Consider the following 26,401-nt stretch of genomic DNA (forward strand, 5'->3'; position numbering starts at 1 on the left):
TGTTAAAGTTTACCACGGACACACAGACACACACACACAGGCAACTGAACACCGGGTTAAAACACTGACTCACTTTATTTACACAAGTGAGTCAAAAATCACCGTACCGTTTTTGTTTTGCTTTGTTCGGTGTATAAAATCTTTCTTTGTTGCGGATGATACTGTTCACTTAAGTTCCCAGTGTCATTGGAGATCATACACTGTTGAATGTGATAGCAGATAACTGATGAATGCGAAACGACAAAAAAAGAAAAAAAAGTCATGTTACCAAGAAAAGGAATTATAACTGCCCCCCCCCCCCGCCCCTCCTCCTGAGTGACAATCATATAAATAGATGAATAAATAAACAGATATAGCTGACAAACAGGTAAATAGATAAACAGATCTAGGTAGACATAAAAACCCCGAAAACAACAGATACGCAGACACAGAGACAGACAGATGCCGCACAGACAGAAAAAGGAGCACTTGCCAGTCTCAGCCCTGGCTGACACATGCAGGCAGCACGCACCTGTTTGGTATCCGCCTGGTCCCCCCCGGAGAGGGCGGCGTCCTGCAGGGAGGTCAGTGTCCTCTGGATGTGGTCCTGGGTCCTGGTCAGCATGGCTTTCTTGTCGGGGTCACTCTCCTCCTCCAGCTTCTTCTGGAACGGCTGTCACACACAGCACGTACATCTTGAGGCTCGGTAGCGCTAGATGCATGAGCGCGCACACGCGCAAACAAACACACACGCGCGCGCACACACACACTCACTCGCACACACAGATACACAGGTGCGCACGCACACACAAAAACAAGCAAACCTTCCTGTAAAGAGATCCCCCCCCCACCCCTCCACCCACAATCGTTCACTCACTCACACTTGCGAATGCGTGCGCGCGCATGTGTGTGTGTGTGTGTGTGATCTTATCCGATTTACACTCAGGGTCCCATTCGGATGGACGGCTGACATAAAATGCTGACAGACGGTATGCAATATTGATGGAGGCCATGTGTGTGTGTGTGTGTGTGTGTGTGTGTGTGTGTGTGTGTGTGTGTGTGTGTGTGTGATCTTATCCGATTTACACTCAGGGTCCCATTCGGATGGACGGCTGACATAAAATGCTGACAGACGGTATGCAATATTGATGGAGGCCATGTGTGTGTGTGTGTGTGTGTGTGTGTGTGTGTGAAACAACACCTCTTTGCAGAGCTCAGTGTTGGTCACATTACACAACACTTCCCCTGACCATGAACTGACCACTCACACTGCACACACACATTTTGACCTCCCTTGCACCCTGCTGCCCCTTCCCACTTCCTTATCCCCCCTTGCCGCCTTCCCCACATGAAGAGCAAATGTACATGGTTTACCATCACTTTTCTTTCTTTTTATTTTTATTTTTTTTAGCAACGTATATCTTGTGCAGGGGACGAGAAGGGCAGCGATGGGAAGGAACTGGACGGCGATTTTTCTCCCGCTGAACTGAGACCACTTAATTGTGAGTGGTGTCTGTTGTTAAGTTGGGGCCTGGGGGGCAGGGAGACAGTTCACCGCCTCTGGCCGACATAGCTGGAGAGTCAACAGGGGACGTAACTACAGTCGTATCAGACACACAGTTGGCTCTCTCTCTTAAAGAAAAGTGAAATGGCCCCCATTTGCATGTGTGTGTGTGGTTGTTGTTATTTCCGAAGCTCAAACTCTCCTTTTTCATCCCCACCTCCACCAGTCCAAAACGAGGTGTGGCTGTGAAGTCATTTTGTCCTGACAGAGGATTCCAAACTGTACAGTGCACCACAAGCTAGAGGGACTTCACCAGGATAACGCAAGGCATGCAGTGACGTAACATGAGTTTTAACTCTAAGGCTGGGTTGCATGAAGTATCTTTGCAGCGTTAAGTCTGCTTAGCATATTTAGAATGTTTATAAGTCTATGGAATTTGCACGGAGTAAGGAATGTTTTTAACGCTATGAAAACTTCGCGCTTCTAAGATCGTTCATGCAACGCAGTCTTCGCTGAGGTGTCTCTGTTTTCCTAGAAGCGTTATTAATACTTTGATATGGTCTTCTCTTTTTCGCTGTCACACATGAAAAAACAATATGACTGTAGAGGAAAAAGAAACACATGCTGGTAATCATCTACAACGTTTACATCATAACATAACTTTGCATATATGCATTAACATTATATATATATATATATATATATATATATATATATATATAAAGGGGGTCAGTCTAATATCATCATGAACAGAATTCGGAAGACACCAACTTACAAATCATGGTGCTTCCACCATCATGTGACAACAGATATTCATAAAGACACTGATTATGTATGATATTCCATTACTGGTTTAAAGGTCAGTTCTGTACCTGACATACATCCATACGTTGTCCATTCCTGCATAAATTTGTTTCATTCCATAGTTAAATTTCAACTTCAGGTGGCTGTTTGATGGAAACGTTGTAGGGCGTGTAAGTCCGTTTTTACCCCCGCCATGTAGGCAGTCATACTCCGTTTTCGGGGGGCTCAGATGTAACCATCGACAAAACCACAAAATTTGCACGAAAGCACGAAGTCTTCTTCTTCTCCCTTGACTCGGTGAAGATTCATCAGAGCACCGCACAGAACTGTTCACCACATACTTGCAGGTCTTCCGGTTGTGTAACAAAGTATACGTCTCTGCAAATGTTTTTCTTTTTCGTCCATTTTGCAGTTTTGTCAGTTTATCGTCTTTCTGTCTCCCCCCCCCTCCCCCCCTCGCGCCCCCCCTCCCCTTCTCTCAACAGCTCCTTGGAGGATTGTTTTACCACGAAGAAGAAGAAGATCCTGGTTGAAGGTTTCAAGATCTGTTTACGTTGTTTCTGACTCGTTTTCGGAAAGATGAGATGCTTTCATGATCGGGTGGGTTATAAATCAACAACAGGTTTTCGTGTGTTCCGTCAAAATGTGACCCAACAACAGGGAAAACAACAACGACCACACACACCGTCGCTTATATTATGTAGAAGGATTGTGATGTGCTTTCAAATATACCACGAACACAACTACCTCGGCAAAACACAACAGGTGCTTTACTGCGATCACCGCTACCACAACCGCACAAACACACACACACACACAGAGTTTGATAATGAGTCCCATTGGTTCTCTGTTTAAATTTTACCAGCTGGTTAGTTCGTTTACAGGAGGCAAGGAGGTATGGGAGAGGGGTGGAATTTCCGTCTAAAATCATAATTGTGGACACACGTTAAACCAAAGAACGAACACATATACAGGCAAGGAGAGAGAGAGAGAGAGAGAGAGAGAGAGAGAGACAGAGACAGAGACAGACAGAGACAGAGAGTGAGATACGGATACGGATGATTTATTCATCAGGCCATAGCCCCTATAAAGGGGTACACAAACAACATTTGTTGCGTCGCATTATTTGAATAAACACGAGAAAACCAAAATCACACGAAACATAGACACATTAGCAAAACATACTACGAGGTTGCAATTTCTCTAAATTCAAATGCTTTGTGTAGGAAAATGAACAAATTCCATATATCATTTTGCCTTTTGGATGACATCAATAAGCACAACTTGAATGAACAAGGTTGTCGTAAATATCTACCTGGAATATATCTTTCTCTTAACCCTTTAAGAGCTGAGCAGCTCAAAACAAAATGCGCTGGTCTTCTTTCTCTTTCTGGCATAATGGGCAAATCAAATCATTAACATCAGGTTCCCTGTGTCTCTAACGATGCGCAGCCAAACTCGACACTCCCAACCTAAATTCTGTAGCTATTTTTCTCAAATATTTGTTCATGTTTAAAACGTCAAATAAGGTTGAGAGAGAGAGAGAAAGAGAGAGAGAGAGACAGACAGACGCGGAGAAAGAACAGTCCTTCAGTCACCAACAAGGTCTGGAGCAGATGGAAAGACTTGCACGTGTCAGCCCTTTGAGGACAGTGAGAGGCCACAAAACACTGGAGGTCGTTCACACTATCAGCCCCACACAAAGGGGGGTGGGTGTGGGTACTGCTGGCTGTTCTGTGAGTGGACTGACTGCGTGGGTGGTTTCGCTGCTAACTCCGGGCCGGCTCACTTCCTTGCTCGTCCTCATCCTATCTTTTTTTTTCTTTTTTGTCCTTATTTTCTTCCTTCTTTCTTTGTGTACCCCTACCCCACCCCCACCCCGTCTCTCTCTCTCTCTTGCTTGTGACTTTCTAAGGAGTCAGGGTTATTTATTCATCAATTCATTATTACTAATTCATTCACCCCCCCCCCTCTTTTTTTAAATTTTTTTTTATGAGACTGCTGTATGTATTCATTCGTTTTTCCATTTTCTTTCTTTCTCTCTTTCTTCTTTTTTTTTTCCTGTTAAAAAAGGCATTGTTGTTCTTCTGTTCCAACCGATTCATGTTGTCTTTGTGTTGCGTTATTCTTCTTTGGGGGGAACAGTGTGCATATAGTTGTGGGATGATACGGTTTGGAATGTCTGTGTGTGTGTGTGTGTGTGTGTGTGTGTGTGTGTGTGAGTGCATGCGTGTGTTCCTGCATGTGTACACGCAGGTATGCGTGTGCACATGATAAACACCCTCTAAAAAACGACAGAATTATGTATTATCTATCAGAAAAAGAAGAAGTAGAAAAAAAGAGATCCTCAATAAAAGACACAGAAAGAACGGTGAATGATTCTCATCAGGTCCAGCTGCCCCACAATGAGGTTTTCATTCTGCTAACTTTGTGCTTGTATTCCGTTCTGGTTGTTTTGTTTCCAAGTCTTGCAACTTGTACTGTATGAACGCTGAGCGTCAGAACCAGGACCGACTGTTATTTGTGTGTGTGTGTGTGTGTGTGTGTGTGTGTGTTTCTATCACTCTACTTGCGGCCCTCTTGGCGGGTCAAAATTATACACAGGTGGAGTTCGAAACTTTTTTTCTCTCCACAAAACAGTATCCAGGGGTTGTGGGGGTCGGGGGTGGAGGGGTGATGGCGGGGGCGGGGGGGGGTGGTTGCGACTGAAGGTGACAGATGTGGGATGACCGTGGGTGGCAAGGGAGGGGGAAAGAGGAAAGATTTGGGGGTGGGGGCGAGTGAGAGGGGGTCGGGGGGGAGGGGCAGATGACTAACTCTCCGACCTCCAAAGCTTTCTTCCGATTCTTGACAAGTTCTTTTCCATTGTGCGCTGATTGCACGACTGACGTGTGTGTGTGTTCAGTGTGGCGTGTGGAGTATACGGGATGTACTGTGTTTCCTATCAAACGGAGGACTGACTTCAGGGAACAAAAGCGCTTATTTCTTTTGGGTTCATCGTATTTTGCGCCTTATAAATATTATCATTATTAGTAGAAGTATTTTTATGTATTTATCTATTTTTTAAAATTTATTCTATTTATTTATCAATTTATTTATTTTTATTTTTATTATTTTTTAAATCAGTTTTTAAAAGATATTTTAATTTTAATTTTAATTTTACCTTTTTTTTTCTCAACGCCTGACTAAGCGCGTGAGGGGAACAGTGCTGGTCAGGCATATGCTTGGCAGATGTGGTGTAGCGTATATGGATTTGACCGAACGCAGTGACGCCTCTTTGAGCAACTGATACTGATACTAATCTTATTTCATCATATTTTCTGATTTAGTTTGTTCGTTTGTTTGCAGGGGAAGTTTCTAGATTTGTGCTGTATCATATACAGTTGTATACTACTGGCACTACGATGTTACATCAGTTCTAATATTTTTTTTACCTTTATTTATTTAATTTTTTTCTTCTTCTTCGTTTTTGTTTTTGAAGGAGTGGCGGTGCGGAATGGTGACACAGAGAATTAATCATACATCATACTCTGTATAAACATCTCAAGGCCCAGAAGCCGATTAATGCGGGGTACTATCACATTGCGGTTCGAGGGAAAACGAAAAGGACGACATAAAAAGAAGAAGAAAATGATGAAGCACAGACAGGTCAGAGCATCTTTGCACCCGAAATACCTTTGGACTGCTATATTCATAAGAAAAAAAATTATAAGAAGCAGTAAGCATTGTCATTCTTTCTAAGACACGCAATCAAGTTAAAATAATAAACTAAAATAACGAAAAACACAAACACAAATTTCTTATTATTTACTTGGTGCTGCATCTGTTTCCAAGCAGAATATTTCATATTGGACTGTCCGCCGTTGACACTGAGTTACGAAGGAGCAGAAATGTCACCACTACCAAAATGTACGCTTTACTGTGTAAATCCCATGCTTAATTATCAACATGACCATTGTCAGAGCTCATTCTGTGTCAATTCTTGTTAAAACATTTCTTCTTGCGATTCTAGGTACACATGGGTAGAGCTTTGGTCTATATATGTGTAAGCGTACATGTCTGATGAAGAAAAATGATTGTGGTTAGAGAGTTATTTCGAAGTATTTGTGACTGTTTCCTTAAATCGAATAATTCTTGTCTTTATTTTTTTTTTTTAAACTGTTGCCTTAAAAAAGGAAAACAAAAAAGTAAAGAAAAACGTGTACATATGAGTAGTCTGTTCTGACTGATAGTTCAAGCGAAATTTCATTCAGATTTCATTTCCAAATGACTCTTGAACGAAACGGAAACCCAACAATAATGTCTTGACAGTGTGCTGTTCACCGAGTTTTCTTCAAGGTCTGTAACGTCTTCAACGATACAGACGTTGAATAAAGCGATCACACACACACACACACACACACACACACACACACACACACACACACACACACACGCACACACAAGCACACAAGCACACGAACATACACACAAATTCAATTCTAAATCGCCCGTACGATCTTACGGGAGAAAAAGACATTTCAGCACTTCAGATACCAGTGGAAAGTATTCGTTTTCACATTGTTTTCAAATTGCTTTCCGTTTGGGAGTGAGGGGGTGGGGAGGGGAGCAAGGTACGTTGTAAAAAAAACAACAACCAAACAAACAAAAAACAACAGAGAGAGAGAGAGTGAGAGAGAGAAGTGTCGCACGTGCATGACAGGTGTCATGTTTGCACTGTTTGGCTGACTAGTCCTGTTCTTTACACACACAAAAAAAGTTCTTCTAATTCAGAATAACGCTGCCAGACTCAATTGCACAGCTTCTAAATTTGACCATGTTTCTCCTCTCCTTCAGTCTCTCCACTGGTTGCCTGTTTCTGATCGAATAGACTATAAGCTATCCACTCTGACCTTTTCTGCAGTCAACGGATCTGGCCCCAAGTATCTTTCTGAACTCCTCCATATCTATACCCCGTCTCACCAGCTCCGTTCTTCCTCTGAAACGACTTCTCAGGATACCTCACGTCAGAAGTAAGACCTATGGACACAGATCGTTTTCTTTTCAATCGCCAAAGACGTGGAACAAGCTCCCTGATAACCTCCGTCATTCTGATTCCCTCGCATCTTTTAAATCTCGTCTCAAAACTCACCTTTTCCCTCAGCAATAAGTTCAATTGTGGCAGGTCCACTTCCTTTGCGTTAGCTGTGCTTGACTATGTGTGTATACATATGTATGTGTACATAACTACATGCATGTATATGAATGTGTATTGTGTGTGCGTGTGTTTATGTAAGTTTGTGCCTGCCTATGTGTGCGTATGTGTTGGGGTAGCTGCTAGATACACATGTATGTTAAAATGTATGTATGCAGTGTGTGTGTGTGTGTGTGTGTGTGTGTGTGTGTGTGTGTGTGTGTGTGTGTGTGTGTGTGTGTGTGTAGTCACATTTTGGTGTGTGTATGTAACATAGATGTAATGTTTTATGTTAACAAAAGCGTTTTTGTAAAGCACCTAGAGCAGATTTCTGGATAGTGTGCTATATAAGTATCCATTATTATTATTATTTATCTTATTATATGTTCATCTATTTATCTGTTTGTTTATTCATTTGTTTAACTGTTTATCTATCGGTCTATTTCTTTCTTTGTTTGATTGATTGTTTATTTATTCATTTCTTTATCTGTTTGACACGTTTCAATGTCGACGCAGAGACTGTGAGACACACCAAAGACACAAGACTGTTCGTTAATTAAGTGGAACCTTTTTTTCTGCGAGTCTGTTATCACTATTATCAAAATTAATATTATCATGAAATTTATTATCATCATTATCATTATCATTGTCATTACCATTATTATTATTATTATTATTATTATTATTATTATTATCATCATCATAAGTTTTATTATCAATCAATCAATCAATCATATTATTATTATTATTATCATCATCATTATCATCATTATTGTTGTTACTGTCATCATCATCATCATCATCATTAAGAATAATTCACTTATTTATGTGTTGTTTTTTTCTTTTACCTAGTCAACTCTGCCGATTGCTCCACTTTCAATCTGACGAATGTTAGAATCGGTGATACTTCGACAAGTATTATTTCTTTCTTTCTTCCTTTTTTAAAATTCATTTTCTTGTCGATTTATCTATTCGTTTATTTTTATTTTTTTTATTTTTTTACTTATCTATTTATTCATTCATTTGTTTATTCATTTCCTTCTTTCTTATCTATTCATTCATTCATTCATTTATTAACTGTTTGGTTAGTTATTTAGTTACTTAGTTATCTATTTATTTCACTGATGTGATATTCATTGGTTAACCGTGTCACGGCTGCGTTTTCTATCGTTACACACGCAGACTTTGACATTGTCACAGAAAGCTATGATGAGCAAATCATTTCAGGGCCGCGATGATTTATTTAGTTATTTATTGCGTCTTCATGTACTTCTTTCTTTCTTTATTAATGATTAATTCATCCATTCACTTTTTGACTGTGCTTCTGTCGATATACACACTTTTGTTTTCAAGCAGGTGACTGGCATGTTCAGCGCGCTATTTGGTCTATTTAGTCATATGTTTATTTATTATTTATTTATTTATTTATTTATCAAAAATGGGTAAATGTAAGACAAGAGAAATACTCAAACCCCGATATCAGTGCCAGTAAGGAAGAGAGAAAAAAAGAAGAAAAAAAAAGAGAGGAGAAGAATAAAATAAAATAACATTCCACTCTGTCCCCACAAGTTAACGCACATTCGGGACATATCTTCTGTCCAGCAACCCCTTACCAGTGCCATGTTGTCTTCTCTAACAAAAGAAAGAAAAAAAAAAAGAAAGAAAAAAAAGAAAAAGAAGTCTTATCGTCACAGGCAATAAAACGCAGCAACTGCAAACGTACATAAGAAAAAATCTAAACAGAATTTTCTTCTTCTTTTTTTTTTTTAAAATCAAAATGTCAGAATACAAATGCAACGATTACAGTTCGCTTCACTGCTGTCATAAACATCTGCAGATAAATAAACGTAAGTCAACAGTGATGACACCAGTACTGCCGTTGACAACAACAACGACGATAATAATAACGACGACCGTAATAACAATAATAATAATAACAACAACAATAATAATAATAATAATATAATAATAATAAGAAGAATAATAATACTAATAATAATAACAAAAATGATGATTACAATGATGAAGCAACAACCACCACTACCACTACTACTACTGATGATGATGATAATTTGGGAAGCGTAGGCATTAGAAGCGTCCGCGTTGAACACGTTATTCATTTACGTACATATCTATTCATTTATCCATTCATTTATTTTCCGTATACATAAATCCTCTCTCCACTTCCTATATTTCTTTCCTTTTTACAAAAATCCGAATGACAGATATTTGATGAAACTTTTCGTGATTAAAAACAAACAAACAAAAACAACAAAAAAACAACAAAACACAGCACAATTGTTCACCTGCAGACATTCTGTCAGCTACATCGCTGTTCTCTCTCTCTCTCTCAACCTTTTTTGACGTTTCAAACATGGACAAATATTTGAAAATAATAACTACAATATATATATAGTATTATTGTTTTATTATTATTATTATTCAAAGATTTATATGACATTGTTGATTATGTTCATAGTATACTATAACAACTGTTTACTCTTACATTGTCCGCACGATCAGTTGTAACGGGTCATATGGCCTATGCAATAAAATTCTTGCGTTCTTTGCGTTCTCTCTGTCTGTCTGTCTGTCTGTCTGTCTGTGTCTGTCTCTCATTCTTTCTCACCCTCCCTCTCATAACTAAATAAATTTCCTGTGAAAATGAATGTGAAGAGAAAAGCGATCAAAATGTTTCCTGGTTTGTGATAAAAACAACACCAATACTACAAGTACTGCTCTGATGCTACTGCTGTTGGTAATTATAACAACAATAACAACCACAACAACAGCACCAACGACACGTATTACTGCTGCCACTGCTGATAATAATAATAATAATAATAATAATAATAATAATAATAAGAAGAAGAAGAAGAAGAAGAAGAAGAAGAAGAAGAAGAAGAAGAAGAAGAAGAAGAAGAAAAACAAACTCGAAAACAACAACAACAACAATACACGTGAGCGTATGACACACCCATTGCACCAACAGGGTGAACGATCCCAAAGTAATAACAATAATACTACTAGTAATGACACTGACCGATTCCATGACAATTAGAATATAATGACACTGACGATACACTGACCAATTCCATGACAATTAGAATATAATGACACTGACGGTACACTGACCGATTCCATGACAATTAGAATATAATGACACTGACTATACACTGACCGATTCCATGACAATTAGAATATAATGACACTGACTATACACTGACCGATTCCATGACAATTAGAATATAATGACACTGACGATACACTGACCGATTCCATGACAATTAGAATATAATGACACTGACGATACACTGACCGATTCCATGACAATTAGAATACAATGACACTGACTATACACTCACCGATTCCATGACAATTAGAATATAATGACACTGACTATACACTCACCGATTCCATGACAATTAGAATATATTGACACTGACGATACACTGACCGATTCCATGACAATTAGAATACAATGACACTGACTATACACTGACCAATTCCATGACAATTAGAATATAATGACACTGACTATACACTGACCGATTCCGTGACAATTAGAATATAATGACACTGACGATACACTGACCGATTCCGTGACAATTATAATGTATTGACACTGACTTATTACACGCAAGAAAAGGAACAGCGGAGGAGGGTATTTGAGGGGCAAAAGAAAAATAATGATAATAATGATGATAATAACAATATCAATAATAATAATAATATTTTTAAAAAAGATGATGATAATAATAATAATAATAATAATAATAATAGCAACAGCATAAAAATGCACACGATGGGATATCGATGATGATCATAATGAGATTTTAAAAAAAACCCACACAGACCCTAAGATGATATATTTGAAATAATTACGATAATGATAATAATACTAACAACAAATATAAAAATAATGATGATGATAATAACAATTTAAAAAAATGATGATGATGATGATGATGATAATAATAATAATAATAACAAAAGGGAGAAGACAAGGAAATGGAAGAGTTCCAATTTCACAGAGGTGTCCAAGCGTGCAGACTGCCCCATATACGCTGCAGCACACATTCGCAGGGAGGCAGATGCGTGACCAGCGCACAGACACAACGGCAGTCCGGCCTTTCTAACCTGCCACATGTCGCAGGAACTAACGACTCCCAGGGATGGTGGGAAACGGAGACAACGAAAAAGAAGAGGAAGAGGAGGAGGAAAAGGAAAACGAAGAGAAGACGGAACGAGGAGCAAGGAGAGGGGAAAAACAAGGAGTGGAAGAAGGGAAGGGGGTGGGGGGGAGGAAGACGAAGGAGGAGGAAGAGGGGGGGGAGACTAAGAAAAGGAGGAGGAGGAAGGGGGGGGAGACTAAGAAAAGGAGGAGGAGGAAGGGGGGGGAGACTAAGGAGGAGGAGGAAGGGGGGGGGGGGGTAACTAAGAAGAGGAGGAGGAAGAGGGGAGGGGGAGACGAAGGAGGAGGAGGAAGAGGGGAGGGGGAGACGGAGGAGGAGGAGGAAGAGGGGGGCGAGGAAGACGAAGGAAGAGGGGGGCGAGGAAGACGAAGGAAGAGGGGGGGAGGAAGACGGAGGAGGAGGAGGAAGAGGGGGAGGAAGACGGAGGAGGAGGGGGGGGGGACGAAGGAGGAGGAGGAGGAAGAGAAGGGGGGGGGAAGAGGAAGACGAGGAAGAGGAGAATGGAGGGGGTGGGGGAGGAAGAGGAAGACGAGGAAGAGGAGAATGGGGGGGGGGGCGGAGGAAGAGGAAGACGAGGAAGAGGAGAAGGGAGGGGGTGGGGTGGGGGAGGAAGAGGAAGACGGATAAAGTGAGGAGGAGAAAGAGAAGGAGAAGGAGAAGGGAGGGGGACGAAGGATGAGGAGAAGAAAGGGGGAGAGGAGAAATGTGGAAGGACTACCTGACTCCACAGCATAAAGAAGGTGAACGACGGGAACGATCCCATCAGGACCCATACAACGTCATCACGTGACGTCAGCCTGACGTGCTGCAGGGTTCAAATCAGCCCTCCCGTCACTGTGCAGGCAATCTCTCTTGTCCATTACCTTCTGCCCGCGAACACGTTTGATGGATGCCCAAAGGTGATGCATGGCTTTTCAACGGCCCATGCAGGTGTGGAGATCAAGTTCTTGGCAAGGCAAGAAATTGTTTTTTCTTTCTTTCTTTTTTCCCCGCAGTTTCTGGGGGTGGGGGTGGAGGAAGGGGTGGGTGGGGTTGGTTCATGTGATGAGGTTTATTGTTCGTCCCAACAGCGCTGGACAGGAGTTGATGCTCATGCACTCATACACATGCACACATCCCGCGCGCACGAATACTCACACGTGCGCTTTATTGTATTCATCATGTTGGAGAGAAAACTGGTGAGTGCAGGGTCAGGTTTCATTTTTTTTTTTTTTCAATTACTTTCATGCCCCACATCCAATGGCTTTGTGAATTCCTGTCAAAGTTGTCAGATTCGTCGGGAGGGGGTGGGGGGATATATATATATATATATATATATATATATATATATATATATATATATATTTGTGTGTGTTTGTGTGTGTGATTACATATATATAGCGCCCTCTACTGACGACACAAATCGCATACTCGCGGAGCTAGACTAAAAACAAAAAGAAAAGAAACAAGAGAGGCAATGCCTTCAAGACTCACTTGTGATACACTTAAAAAAAAAATCTAATCGTTAAAATGTGTTCTGTATTTGTTATTATAAAGCTTCGCGTTTAAAAAAAAAAGAAAAAGAAAAAAAAAGTCATAACCAGATTCGAACCCCGCGTTCTAAAATTTAACATTTGAACATACTTTTTTAAAGGGCGATAAATCAATTATTCGCAGTGAGAACGCTGTTTAAATCATATTATTCTGGTGTATCTTGGGCATTCAAAAAATCTTTAATGGCAATAAAAAGATTTTTTTAATGGCTATCGCCGCAATCACACTGCAACATTTAGCCGTTTTCACTAGATCTAGATAGATGTACAAGTTTAGTTACTCTCGCCGGGAATGTAGTATGACACGGTCGATTCAATTTCTCTTTTATGTTCATTCTAGTTTTATACTTTTAAAGTTGATATGAAAATTTAGTATGTTGTTAAACTAATAACATGTAGAGTCAAGTACAAGTACTTCTAAACGTCGTAAGAAGTGAAAAGGACTTCATTTGAGAAAAGTCAAGACTGGAAATTTTTTCGTTTCATCGTGATCAGTTCAAGGGTATTAACTCGCATGGTTCACAATTTTTAACTGTGAATTCCGACTGATTCTGTGGATATTTTTATGGCAGTTTGGGGCATAATCCAGTAAGTGATGAGGCGTTCACAAATCTTTCTCTGAATAAATATTTAACGGTCTCCTTCTCCATCTTTCCATCACATGTTATCGTGTATTGTCCATTGAATATAGGATTGAAAGGGCAGGTCAACAACTTGAAACAAAATGGCGTCGTTCGCGTTCGCGAAGAATATGAGCACGCGCTTTGAATGTGTATAAATATGTGTACGCAACTGATTTTTGCCCATGACCTTCAGGGCTCAGCCAACAGATCTGTAAAGTCCACTCGTCGTATTGATTTTAGTATTTTCCGAAAAAGACCACTTGGGCGAATGAACATAGTGAAAGCCCTGTACACTGAGAGTAAAACACACAAGCTTTTTATGTATTGAGTATAATTTCAAAATGTAATGTTTAAGATGAGAAAGATCAGTTTAAAGCAAATTAAGTCCCCTAACATTAATTACAGAGTAATTTCCCTTTTTTACTATCTGCACCAAAACGTTTGCAAAATAAATAAAACTTCCATGCTTAGCAAAAGAAGTTCCTGTTTGAACAAAAAATTATAATAATGACTGCTCTTGTTGTTGTGTCAGAATATCAGATCAAAGTGCCAAGTTTAGAGAATACAAAAAATATAAATATAACAGTAAATGCAGTTTGCATATAATTAGGCTTTATTATTTTAATTTTTTTGTGCCCATCCCAGAGGTGCAATATTGTTTTAAACATGATGACTGGAAAGAACCGAATTTTTCCTATTTTTATGCCTAATTTGGTGTCAACTGACAAAGTATTTGCAGAGAAAATGTCAATGTTAAAGTTTACCACGGACACACAGACACACACACACACAGACAACCGAACACCGGGTTAAAACATAGACTCACTTTGTTTACACAAGTGAGTAAAAAATCAGGACATATACCACAGAAGTCCGACGATGTGCCCAGTCAGCAGTGATAGCTCCCTACGGACTACCAGCACTGGGACTACGGCAAGATGAGCCTGGACTGTGGTTTGGTGTGGGGTGTGGCGGGGGCGGGGGTGTGGAGGGGTGCGGTTCGGGATGAGCGGCGTGATGCTATAGGTACTGACACGGTGCTGACGATGGTAGAGCAGCAGAACAACAACAAAGACAAAAAACCCACCTACACACAAAGACTCCTGTCCTCCTCCACTCACACTGAAGCCGTTCGGGCCGCACCCACTCCTTCTCCATCCCCCTAAATCACTCCATGCCCTCGGAATACTTTCCGTCAGATATGGGTGGGCGTTATTACGGACATAAGGCAGACCTCCAGAGGGGAGCCTGTAGCGGAGAGAGACAGACAGACAGACAGACAGACAGAGAGAGAGAGAGAGTGAGAGAGAGGTTGCTCTTTCTTCTTCCATACATCCATACAGGGCATTTTCGGGAAAGCTGCAGACTGAAACCCTGAGGGTGTCTTGAGCTGCCATCTTCACGTCATCGTCCTTTTTCACTGACCTTTACTGCTGATGTCAGTGAAAGTGACGTCATTGTCAGCTGGCCTTGTGTCTTTGTGTGTGTGTGTGTGTGTGAGAGAGAGAGAGAGAGAACAACAAGGAGAATTTTGTAAATTGCTAAATGTTACTGTCCGATTCACTATATCGACATGAATTCAGAGTAGACGTTTGTAGCTACCTGCCATTGTAAACACTGCTCCTGATCTCAACCCCCCCCCCCCCCCCCCGCACACTAAAAAGTTTGACATCATCGATGGTAAACAGACTTAAAATGAGATCTGTCAAAAACAAAATATAAATTCTAAGTGAAAACACTGACTGATACAATGTTTTGCTTTTTGGCTCTTTTCTTTTCTGCCTTATCCTTGCTTCTTCATCCAGCCCCTCTCCCCTCTTCGTTTTAATGTCTTTTTTTACGGAAATGAAAGAAAAATCACTTCCCCTTTCTTTACTACTTCATTTCTATCTTTTCGATTTTATCTATTTCTTTCCTTTCTTTCATTTTCATTTCTTTCCAGTGTCAGGAAAAAAGGTGATGGGTGAGGGGGAAGCAAGGGTTTCTTTTCAACACGAAATAAGGACTGTGACTCCTCAGCAAGACAAAGGAATAGAACTCAAACCATTGCTGCTTGCGCTCCTTGTCACTGTATCAGCTAGAAAAGAGGTAAATGAATGGGTACAGAACACACACACACACGCACACACACACACACGCACACACACACACACACACAGAGGGAATTCAGAGAATTCATGACCTTAATTCACAATCAGAAAAAGAAAAGAAAAGAATAAAACAAAAATGTTTCAGACAGCGATTTCAGGATCGCATTTCTTATCAAAGTTTGAGATGGAAGATCACTGTATTGTTTCCTAACATTTTGCAGACACCGAAGGTGAGCCTTTTCCTCGTGATTTCCTGGGCATCACTGACATTTACATTCATTTTCTTTTAACCCCCAAAGAGGCGTCTATCATTTTAATGATGATGATGTTAATAATAATAATAACAATAGGCTACGTTCTTTCTTCCATCCTTTTTTTTTCATTATTCTTTACCGTATTTTTTATAGAAACATCAATGTACTTGTCATTTCATGCAGGTCTGTAGCCTCCTGTTTGACATAAAAGAAAACATCTATTAACTGACCGTGGCTTTAATATATCTATTCGTTCATGTAGGATATCATTTATTTATTTATTTATCTATTTATTTTATTATATGTATGCATGTGTGAATGTATTTATTCATTTATTTATACATACAAATTGTAAACACTGAACGTTGAATCACCTAACAAAGCAGGGTCCTTTTCATTCGACAATCTTGACCATCATCATCATCACTATCATCACAACACCGTCACCATCATCACTATCATCACAACACCGTCACCATCATCACTATCCTCACAACACCGTCACCATCATCACTATTATCATCATCACTATCATCACAACACCGTCATCATCATCACTATTATCATCATCACTATCATCACAACACCGTCATCATCATCACTATTATCATCATCACTATCATCATCATCACTATCATCACAACACCGTCACCATCATCACTATTATCATCATCACTATCATCACAACACCGTCATCATCATCACTATTATCATCATCACTATCATCATCATCACTATCATCACAACACCGTCACCATCATCACTATTATCATCATCACTATCATCACAACACCGTCATCATCATCACTATCATCATCATCACTATCATCACAACACCGTCACCATCATCACTATCCTCACAACACCGTCACCATCATCACTATCATCACAACACCGTCATCATCATCACTATTATCATCATCACTATCCTCACAACACCGTCATCATCATCACTATTATCATCATCACTATCATCACAACACCGTCACCATCATCACTATCATCATCACTATCATCACAACACCGTCACCATCATCACTATAATCACAACACCGTCACCATCATCACTATTATCATCATCACTGTCATCACAACACCGTCACCATCATCACTATCATCACAACACCGTCACCATCATCACTATTATCATCATCACTGTCATCACAACACCGTCACCATCATCACTATCATCACAACACCGTCATCATCATCACTATTATCATCATCACTATCCTCACAACACCGTCATCATCATCACTATTATCATCATCACTATCATCACAACACCGTCACCATCATCACTATCATCATCACTATCATCACAACACCGTCACCATCATCACTGTCATCACAACACCGTCACCATCATCACTATCATCATCATCACTGTCATCACAACACCGTCACCATCATCACTATCATCACAACACCGTCACCATCATCACTATCATCACAACACCGTCACCATCATCACTATCATCATCACTGTCATCACAACACCGTCATCATCATCACTATCATCACAACACCGTCACCATCATCACTATCATCACAACACCGTCACCATCATCACTATCCTCACAACACCGTCACCATCATCACTATCCTCACAACACCGTCATCATCACTATCATCACAACACCGTCACCATCATCACTGTCATCACAACACCGTCACCATCATCACAACACCGTCACCATCATCACTATCATCACAACACCGTCATCATCATCACTATCATCACAACACCGTCACCATCATCACTATCATCACAACACCGTCACCATCATCACTATCATCATCATCACTATCATCACAACACCGTCACCATCATCACTATCATCACAACACCGTCACCATCATCACTGTCATCACAACACCGTCACCATCATCACTATCCTCACAACACCGTCATCATCATCACTATCATCACAACACCGTCATCATCATCACTATCATCACAACACCGTCATCATCATCACTATCATCACAACACCGTCATCATCATCACTATCATCACAACACCGTCACCATCATCACTATCCTCACAACACCGTCATCATCATCACTATCATCACAACACCGTCACCATCATCACTATCATCACAACACCGTCACCATCATCACTATCCTCACAACACCGTCATCATCATCACTATCATCACAACACCGTCACCATCATCACAACACCGTCATCATCATCACTATCATCACAACACCGTCACCATCATCACTATCATCACAACACCGTCACCATCATCACTATCATCACAACACCGTCATCATCATCACTATCCTCACAACACCGTCACCATCATCACTATCATCACAACACTGTCATCATCATCACTATCCTCACAACACCGTCATCATCATCACTGTCATCACAACACCGTCACCATCATCACTATCATCATCATCACTGTCATCACAACACCGTCACCATCATCACTATCCTCACAACACCGTCACCATCATCACTGTCATCACAACACCGTCACCATCATCACAACACCGTCACCATCATCACTGTCATCACAACACCGTCACCATCATCACTGTCATCACAACACCGTCACCATCATCACTATCCTCACAACACGTCACCATCATCACTGTCATCACAACAACCTCTCACTTCACAACACCGTCATCATCATACTACTACAACACCGTCACATCATCACTGTCATCACAACACCGTCACCATCATCACTTCATCACACACCGTCACATCATCACTATCCACAACACGTCACCATCATCACTATCATCACAACACCGTATCATCTCACCATCATCACTATCATCACAACACGTCCATCATCACTTCATCACAACACCGTCACATCATCACGTCTCACAACACCGTCATCATCATCACATCATCACAACACCGTCATCATCATCACTATCATCACAACACCGTCACATCATCACTATCACACCCACATCACATCCTCACAACACCGTCACATCATCACTATCATCACAAACCGTCATCATCATCACGTCATTCACAACACCGTCACCATCATCACTACAATCACACATCACCACCGTCACCATCATCACTTATCCTCACCCAACACACGTCACCATCATCACTATCATCACAACACCGTCACCATCATCACTATCCTCACAACACCGTCACCATCATCACTATCATCACAACACCGTCACCATCATCACTATCCTCACAACACCGTCAGCATCCCTCCCCTGCCTCTTCCCTGTCTTCACTTTCTCCAGATTTACAGTTATGCATGCGTGTGAATGACTGGTGCGAAAGCGCTTTGATTTGTCTCTGCACAAGATTCAGCGCTACACAAATACCATTATTATTATTATTACTATTATTATCATTATCATCATCATCATCATCATCTTCAGGCTGAAATAGATGACGTCCTTCCGGACAAAAGTTTATTGCTGGGGGATAATCTTGTAAAAGGTGCGCAATTGAATCAGATTTTTTTTCGGGACAACTTGTGTGCAAATCTGTTTCTCTTCCCTAATCAAATCCTCTTTTGTGCGTTACATGCTTGTACTATGGCGATCAACAACGTACGTTGAAGACATCCTAATCAACGCTAGCGCTGTTATTCCACACTGTGTGTGTTTGCTTCGCTATTACACGATCGAAGTTGTCTACATCAATGTTCGACGATTAAAGAAACTGCGAACATCACGATTATGCGCCACGGATGGGAACGAAGTACGGCTGCCTAAACGGCACGGCTATTTGCAGACACCAGCGAAGGTGAAGGTTAAAGCGAGGGTTTAAAGAGGACTGGGAAGGGGAGGCCACAGCTGCCGGGACCATCCCTGTGGACATACACACATGAACTTGACAACCAGGGGCGATCACATTCAAACGTGAAAATTAACACTGTAACAAAATGTCAACAATCTCCAGAATATGTGACAGGACGTCATACAAAACTCAACCTCCTTCACAAACAGGGACGAACAGAAACATGTATGTGTGTTTGCTTTTTCCCCGACGAAAGATTTGTTCAAACCGGTTTGGTTTTTCCCGACGAAGGATTTGTTCAAAACAAACAGAAACTGAAAAAAAGAACATTTCTTTTTTTTATATATCTTAATAATGATTTATTTAAACCAAATAGAAACATTCATATACTTTTTATTTTATAATTTTCTCGGAATAAGATTTGTTTAAACCAAACAGAAACATGGATATTTTTTTTCTGATTAAATACATCTGCTCGAACCAATGGGAAACATTTATAATGTATCTATCTATCTATCGGAATAAATTATGTTTAAAGAAAAGGAAAAGTGTACCATATGTTCTTTATTTCTGAAAAAAACAACAACAAAAAAAGAAACAAAAAACAAAACAAAAAGAACAACAACAACAAAAACCAGACAGAAGCATGCATAATTTGCTGTTGTTTTTCTGATTCAACATAAACTAAAAGAAATATGTATGATTTTTGTTTTGTTTTGTTTTTCTTTCTTGAATAAACATGTCTTTAAACAGAACAGAAAAAGATGGGTTTTTTTCTGGATATACATATCTTTGAACCGAACGGAAACACACACACACACACAAACACACAGATATATATATATATATATATATATATATATATATATATATATATATATATATATATATATATATATATATATATATATCTTTTCTTGATAAACATGTCTTTAAACCGAACAGAAACAAACGGAGTGTCGCCACCATCCATTTTCAGTTTAATCAATTTCTTTATAGGCAAGAACTACGCGCAGAAACAGACAGCGAGACGTGAACATGAACAACTGCAACAAATTCTGTGACATCGGACAGTACTGAGCAGTCAAGTTTTAGCGTGTCATGTTGTGAAATATTGTGTTCCTGCCAATCCCAAACCGGAAGAACGTGTACAAGAATAGCCAACTTGTTTTGAAAACATAATGAAATTGCGACACCACCGAAACTGGATTCGCACATTGATTGTTTTACTGGAAACTGATACGACAAGTGAAGTGCTGGTTGTTGTTGTTGTCGTTGTTTTAATCATTTATTCATTTTGATTTTCTAATCCATTTTTTTCATCGCGTTTTATCAACAACGGCTACGATGACGATGCTGATGACGGCAGCGACATGAAAACAAAGACCGTCATTATCATTCATATCATTTCTCATTTATTCTTTAAAAACAACGTGTGCAGTGCAGGGCCCAGCATGGGCACTTCCGGAGCATAATGAAACATGCTGATTGTGAAACAGAGGGAAAGATATTGGCAACGTGGGAGTCAAGAAAACAAGACAACACACTATGTTAGATCATGTTTCTTACAACATATTCATTTATTTGATAATGGGCAAGATTAAGTGTCTTACAGAATATATGATATGTATATATGTTTTTCACACGCTTATTCATTCTCTTCATTTAATCACTTATTTAATGGTCCGTTCGCTCGTGCACTATTATAAACTGAATGACCTGGCTGGTCGGCTGGCCGACTGGTTCATGAGTTTCAGCGATTGAACAAATCTGTAGGCATGCGTAGTTAGCATGCGGGCTTATTCGAAAAAGTGTCATTTATTTATTTTCTCATTTAAACATTGATTGACTGATTGATTCATTGACTGACTTACTCATTCATTTATATTTACTGTTACCATTTACTTAAATTCCGGTGAAAATGTGTAAAATCGCGGGTGCGTAAAAAAACACGCACATGTTTGTGAATATGTTCGCGGGTGTGTGAGTATGACAGCAGACTGAGTGAAAACCTAAATGACCTGGTTCATTTCCAAACATGATGAAACATGTGTCACCATCGATACATCAAATACCGACATGAAATATACATACTTCGCCTGAATGTAACGCGAGCTTCGATTAAAAGATAAAAAGGCTTGTTCTTTTAACTTCTTTTTCACTTAAACAAAATCGCTCGTTTCAAGATTTTTCTTTTGCATGACGCTTGACATTAACAAGACGCAGGGAAAAAATACTCACCCCCAAAAACAACAACAAAAAACAAAAACAAACAAAAAACAAACACAAACAAAAACAACGAAAACAAACAATAAACATAACAACAACAAAACAAACAAAAAACAACATCCCCAAAACAAACAAAAACAACAACAACAAAGCAAACAAAAAACAACATCAACTAAACAAAGAAAAAAAACAACAAAACAAACAAAAAACAAAACAAAAAAAAACTTAACAAAAACAACAACAACAAAACAAACAAAAAACAACAACTAAACAAACAAAAAAGAACAACAAACAAACAAAAAACAACTAAACAAACGAAAAACAACAACTAAACAAACAAAAAACAGCAACAAAAAACAAACAACAACAAACAAAAAACAACAACAAACAAACAAACAATAAATAAACAAAAAACAAACAAAAAACAACAACAACAAACAAACAAAAAAACAAACAACAACAAAACAAAAAACAACAACAAACAAACAACAACAACTGAACAAACAACAACAACTGAACAAACAAACAAAAAACAAACAACAAATCAAACAAAAAAACAACAAACAAACAAACAACAACAACAACTAAACAAACAAAAAACAAACAACAAATCAAACAAAAAAACAACAAACAAACAAACAACAACAACAACTAAACAAACAAAAAACAACAACTAAACAAACGAAACAAAAAACAAACAAACACACAAAACAACAACAAACAGAAAACAACAAACAAACAAAACACAACAACAAAACAGACGGGGGTTGGAGACTTAGGGAAAGAGATATCGGAAGGCGCATCGGAGACGAAGCAAATAAGATACAGTAATTATAGATCAGGGATATAATCTATCTAACAATATTGTAGATCATGGGTATAATCTATCTACACACACACACACACACACACACACACACACACACACACACATATATATATATATATTTGATCAAGCAAAAAGGGGTCACCCAGCTTTATAATAATAATAATAATGATAATGATAATACTATTGATGATGATGATACTAATCACTGTTAATGTTGAGAAGGTGACGGCGGTGTTTTGTTGTTGCGATTGCATTAGTTATCGTTGCTGTAAAAACTCTGTACACCAAAGAGGCTATACGTCATGTGGACCGGTAGTTCTGTACGGCTTTTGTCACCTAAATATAAAACCTTTTTCGCTTAATACAGATATCTTCCGGACTGCTGACATTCCTCAAAGTCAGCTAACGTTCAAACGTCCTGTTGCACAACTATAGAGTATTTTGCATTTTTCACTTGTCAAAATTTTTTCCATAATATGAGGCAGCAAGGTGAACTTTCATAGAGCTTTGGGAGTATTATTTTTGACAGATATAAATGTGTTGTTGTTGCTGTCGTCAGCATCGTCGTCATCATCATCATCACAGCATTAATATATATATATATATATATATATATATACACGGCATATAAATGAGATCTCCAAGTTCTTAAAAGGACACTAAAGTTTGTATATCAAAACATTTATCACAAACAGTATAATTACTGATCTCTCTCTCTGTCTCTCTGTCACACACTCACACACACACACACATATATATATATAATATATATATATATATATATATATGTATATATTATATATATATATATATATACATACATATACACACACATACATATAACAATCTGATACGGTACACAATGAAAAGACACACGATAACACGTTTCAGTTTATCTTTCAGTGCGCCAAATGCGCGCTGCACACGGGACCTCGGTTTATCGTCTCATCCGGAGATAGGGTGAAAGCGGGATTCGAACCCAAACCCGCACTGACTCTGCATTGGCGGATGAGCGCTTTAACCATTCTGCCGCAGTCCTCCTTACGTTACTTTACGTTACATTCTATTTGATCTGACGGGACGGGATCTAGCGGTTGGGATTCCTGGCTTTCACCCAGGCGGCCCGTGTCTGACTCCCGGCATCAGAACGTTTTATTACTGGAAGGTGGAAGAATGGTTAAGACGCCTCTCTGCCAACACAGTGTCCGTGAAGGTCTGGGTTCCATTCCCCCTCTCGCCCTGTCTCCCAAACTTGACTGGACAATCAAACTGAGCGTCTAGTCATTCCATAAGACGATAAACCGAGGTCCCGTGTGCAGCACGAACTTGGCGCACCGAAAAAGAACCCATGGCAACAAAAGTGTTGTCCTCTGACTTTATTCTGTAGAAGAAAAGCACTGTGATATCTGTCTGTTTTAATCATACAACCCCTCCCACCTTCCCCGTACTGTGGAGGAAGAGAAACGAGTTGATTATAAACTTTCAATAGTTCAATGGTTTTTTTTTTTTTACTCACTTGTGTAAAGAAAGTCAGTCTATTGTTTTAACCTGGTGTTCGGTTCTCTCTCTCTCTCTAAAAACCGCCTTCCGCTACGTTTGGCAGACTAGAAGGTAGGTTGTGTTCGAAGACAACATGACCTCGTGTTTCCTGTTCACAATTAAAAGGAAAGAAACACAAATTCTGGACAGAACACTTACAGTGATACTAACTACACCATCGACGTGTTTACTGCATATTGATATTCTAAAGTGGACACTGAATTAACTGGAATGAACATAAAAGAAAAATTGAATCGATCTTTTGTTTTAGCCCATTGTAGACTGGTTTGTGCAGATCTAGAGATCTACCATGTGTTGCGATGTGCTTGAAGGAGATGGCAACGTCTCCTTTACCGCCGAAATAAAAGAATAATCGAGACATTATAAAACACACACACAAAATGATTTAAACAGCGTTGTTAAGTCCACTACAATCACATCTATTTATCGCATGAAGAAGAAAACGTCATTTGACGTCAGATGTGCCACAGCCTTGGGGATCAGTCTGCTTGCTTCGGAACTGAACATGCCTGGTTCGATCCTGCTCGCATGGCTTTTGTTTTGGAAAAAAAGGAAAAAAAGGAAAAAAAAAAAAAAAAAAAAGTTTATTTCATATATCATATCTAATACACAGCACTTTTAAACGATTTTTTAAAATCTCCTTTTTTTTTCTTCTCATGATTCCTATACTGGATAAAGCGCGAAGCACAAGTGAGTCTTGAAGGTTTTGCCTCTTGTTGTTGTTGTTTTTGTTGTTTTTTTTACCAGAAAAATAAACACAATAAATCAAAATTAAAAAGAAAAGAAATGAAAAATGAAAATAAAAACAAAATCAAAATTTGCTTTGTAGGAAGAACCAACGGTGGTCAGCACCCCAGTCCATCTCCCCTGTCTCCCAGAACCTGGAGTGTTTGTACAGATGGACTCTCTCTCACAGAGGGCATGGGCAACACTCCACACTTTGGGGAAGAACCGAGCTAATCGTCGCATTCTGTTGTATCGTATCGTATCGTATCGTATCGTATCAGATCGTATCAGATCGTATCGTATCGTATCGCATCGTATCAGATCGTATCATCGTATCGTATCGTATCAGATCGTATCGTATTGTATCGTATCGTATCGCACTATAGGATACGGTGTTGTGCTGCGTTGCGTTGGGTTGCGTTTATTGTGTTGTTATGTAGTGTAGTGTAGCGCATTGCGTGCTGTGGTCTGGGGTGGGGTGGGGTGGGGTGGGGTGGTGCCTGGTGTGGTCAAACTTTGCACTACTCTTTATCACAACAGACTTCTTCTTCGTGAAACTGGAGCTACTCCCTCCAGCCATAATCCAATTTCTAACCCCAACCTTCATCACACCTCCACAGCTCCTAGATGCTGTAAACATGTCGCTTTGTTAGCTGGACATCTCGGTCCATGACTAGATCGGAGTGGTCATTTCACAGCCCATGGGAGGTATTCCGACAGGCCGTGTTGGACACTTTTCTTCCTCTTTCCTTGCTTCTTTGAAAAAAAATACATTGTTATCTGCATAAAAGACACAAGCTAAACATCAATGATATTTTCATTTCCCCCCCCAAATCATTATCCCACATATGAAAGGGCTTAATCAATCAACACACACACACACACACACACACACACATACACACACACTATATATATATATATATACTGAAATGACTGTGCTGTATATCTGTCTGTCTGTCTGTCTGTCTATGTATCTATCTGTATAAAGGTATCTATTTATCTACCTATGTATTAATTTTGATTGCGAGAAACATTTTAACATGTACGTTTGACAAACTTTTCAACGCAGTTATGTCAGGCTGATTTTTTCAGTTGTTTCCATTTGTGTTCTAAAAACAAAGAAAACGAACAACACAAAA

General features: G+C 39.5%; 1 protein-coding gene across 2 annotated transcripts in view; it reads right to left on the reverse strand.

Annotated features, from left to right (window-relative positions):
* Positions 1-26,401, reverse strand: part of LOC143286806 (cysteine--tRNA ligase, cytoplasmic-like) — a 401,107-nt gene that overhangs the window by 84,271 nt on the left and 290,435 nt on the right. For both annotated transcript variants that reach the window (XM_076594603.1, XM_076594604.1), the window contains exon 6: positions 512-652. In XM_076594603.1, the coding sequence (XP_076450718.1) occupies positions 512-652 (141 nt within the window). The remainder of the gene's footprint in view (positions 1-511; positions 653-26,401) is intronic.

This window comes from Babylonia areolata, chromosome 10 (assembly GCF_041734735.1).
Source record: "Babylonia areolata isolate BAREFJ2019XMU chromosome 10, ASM4173473v1, whole genome shotgun sequence".
In the NCBI taxonomy this organism is placed as follows: domain Eukaryota; kingdom Metazoa; phylum Mollusca; class Gastropoda; order Neogastropoda; family Buccinidae; genus Babylonia; species Babylonia areolata.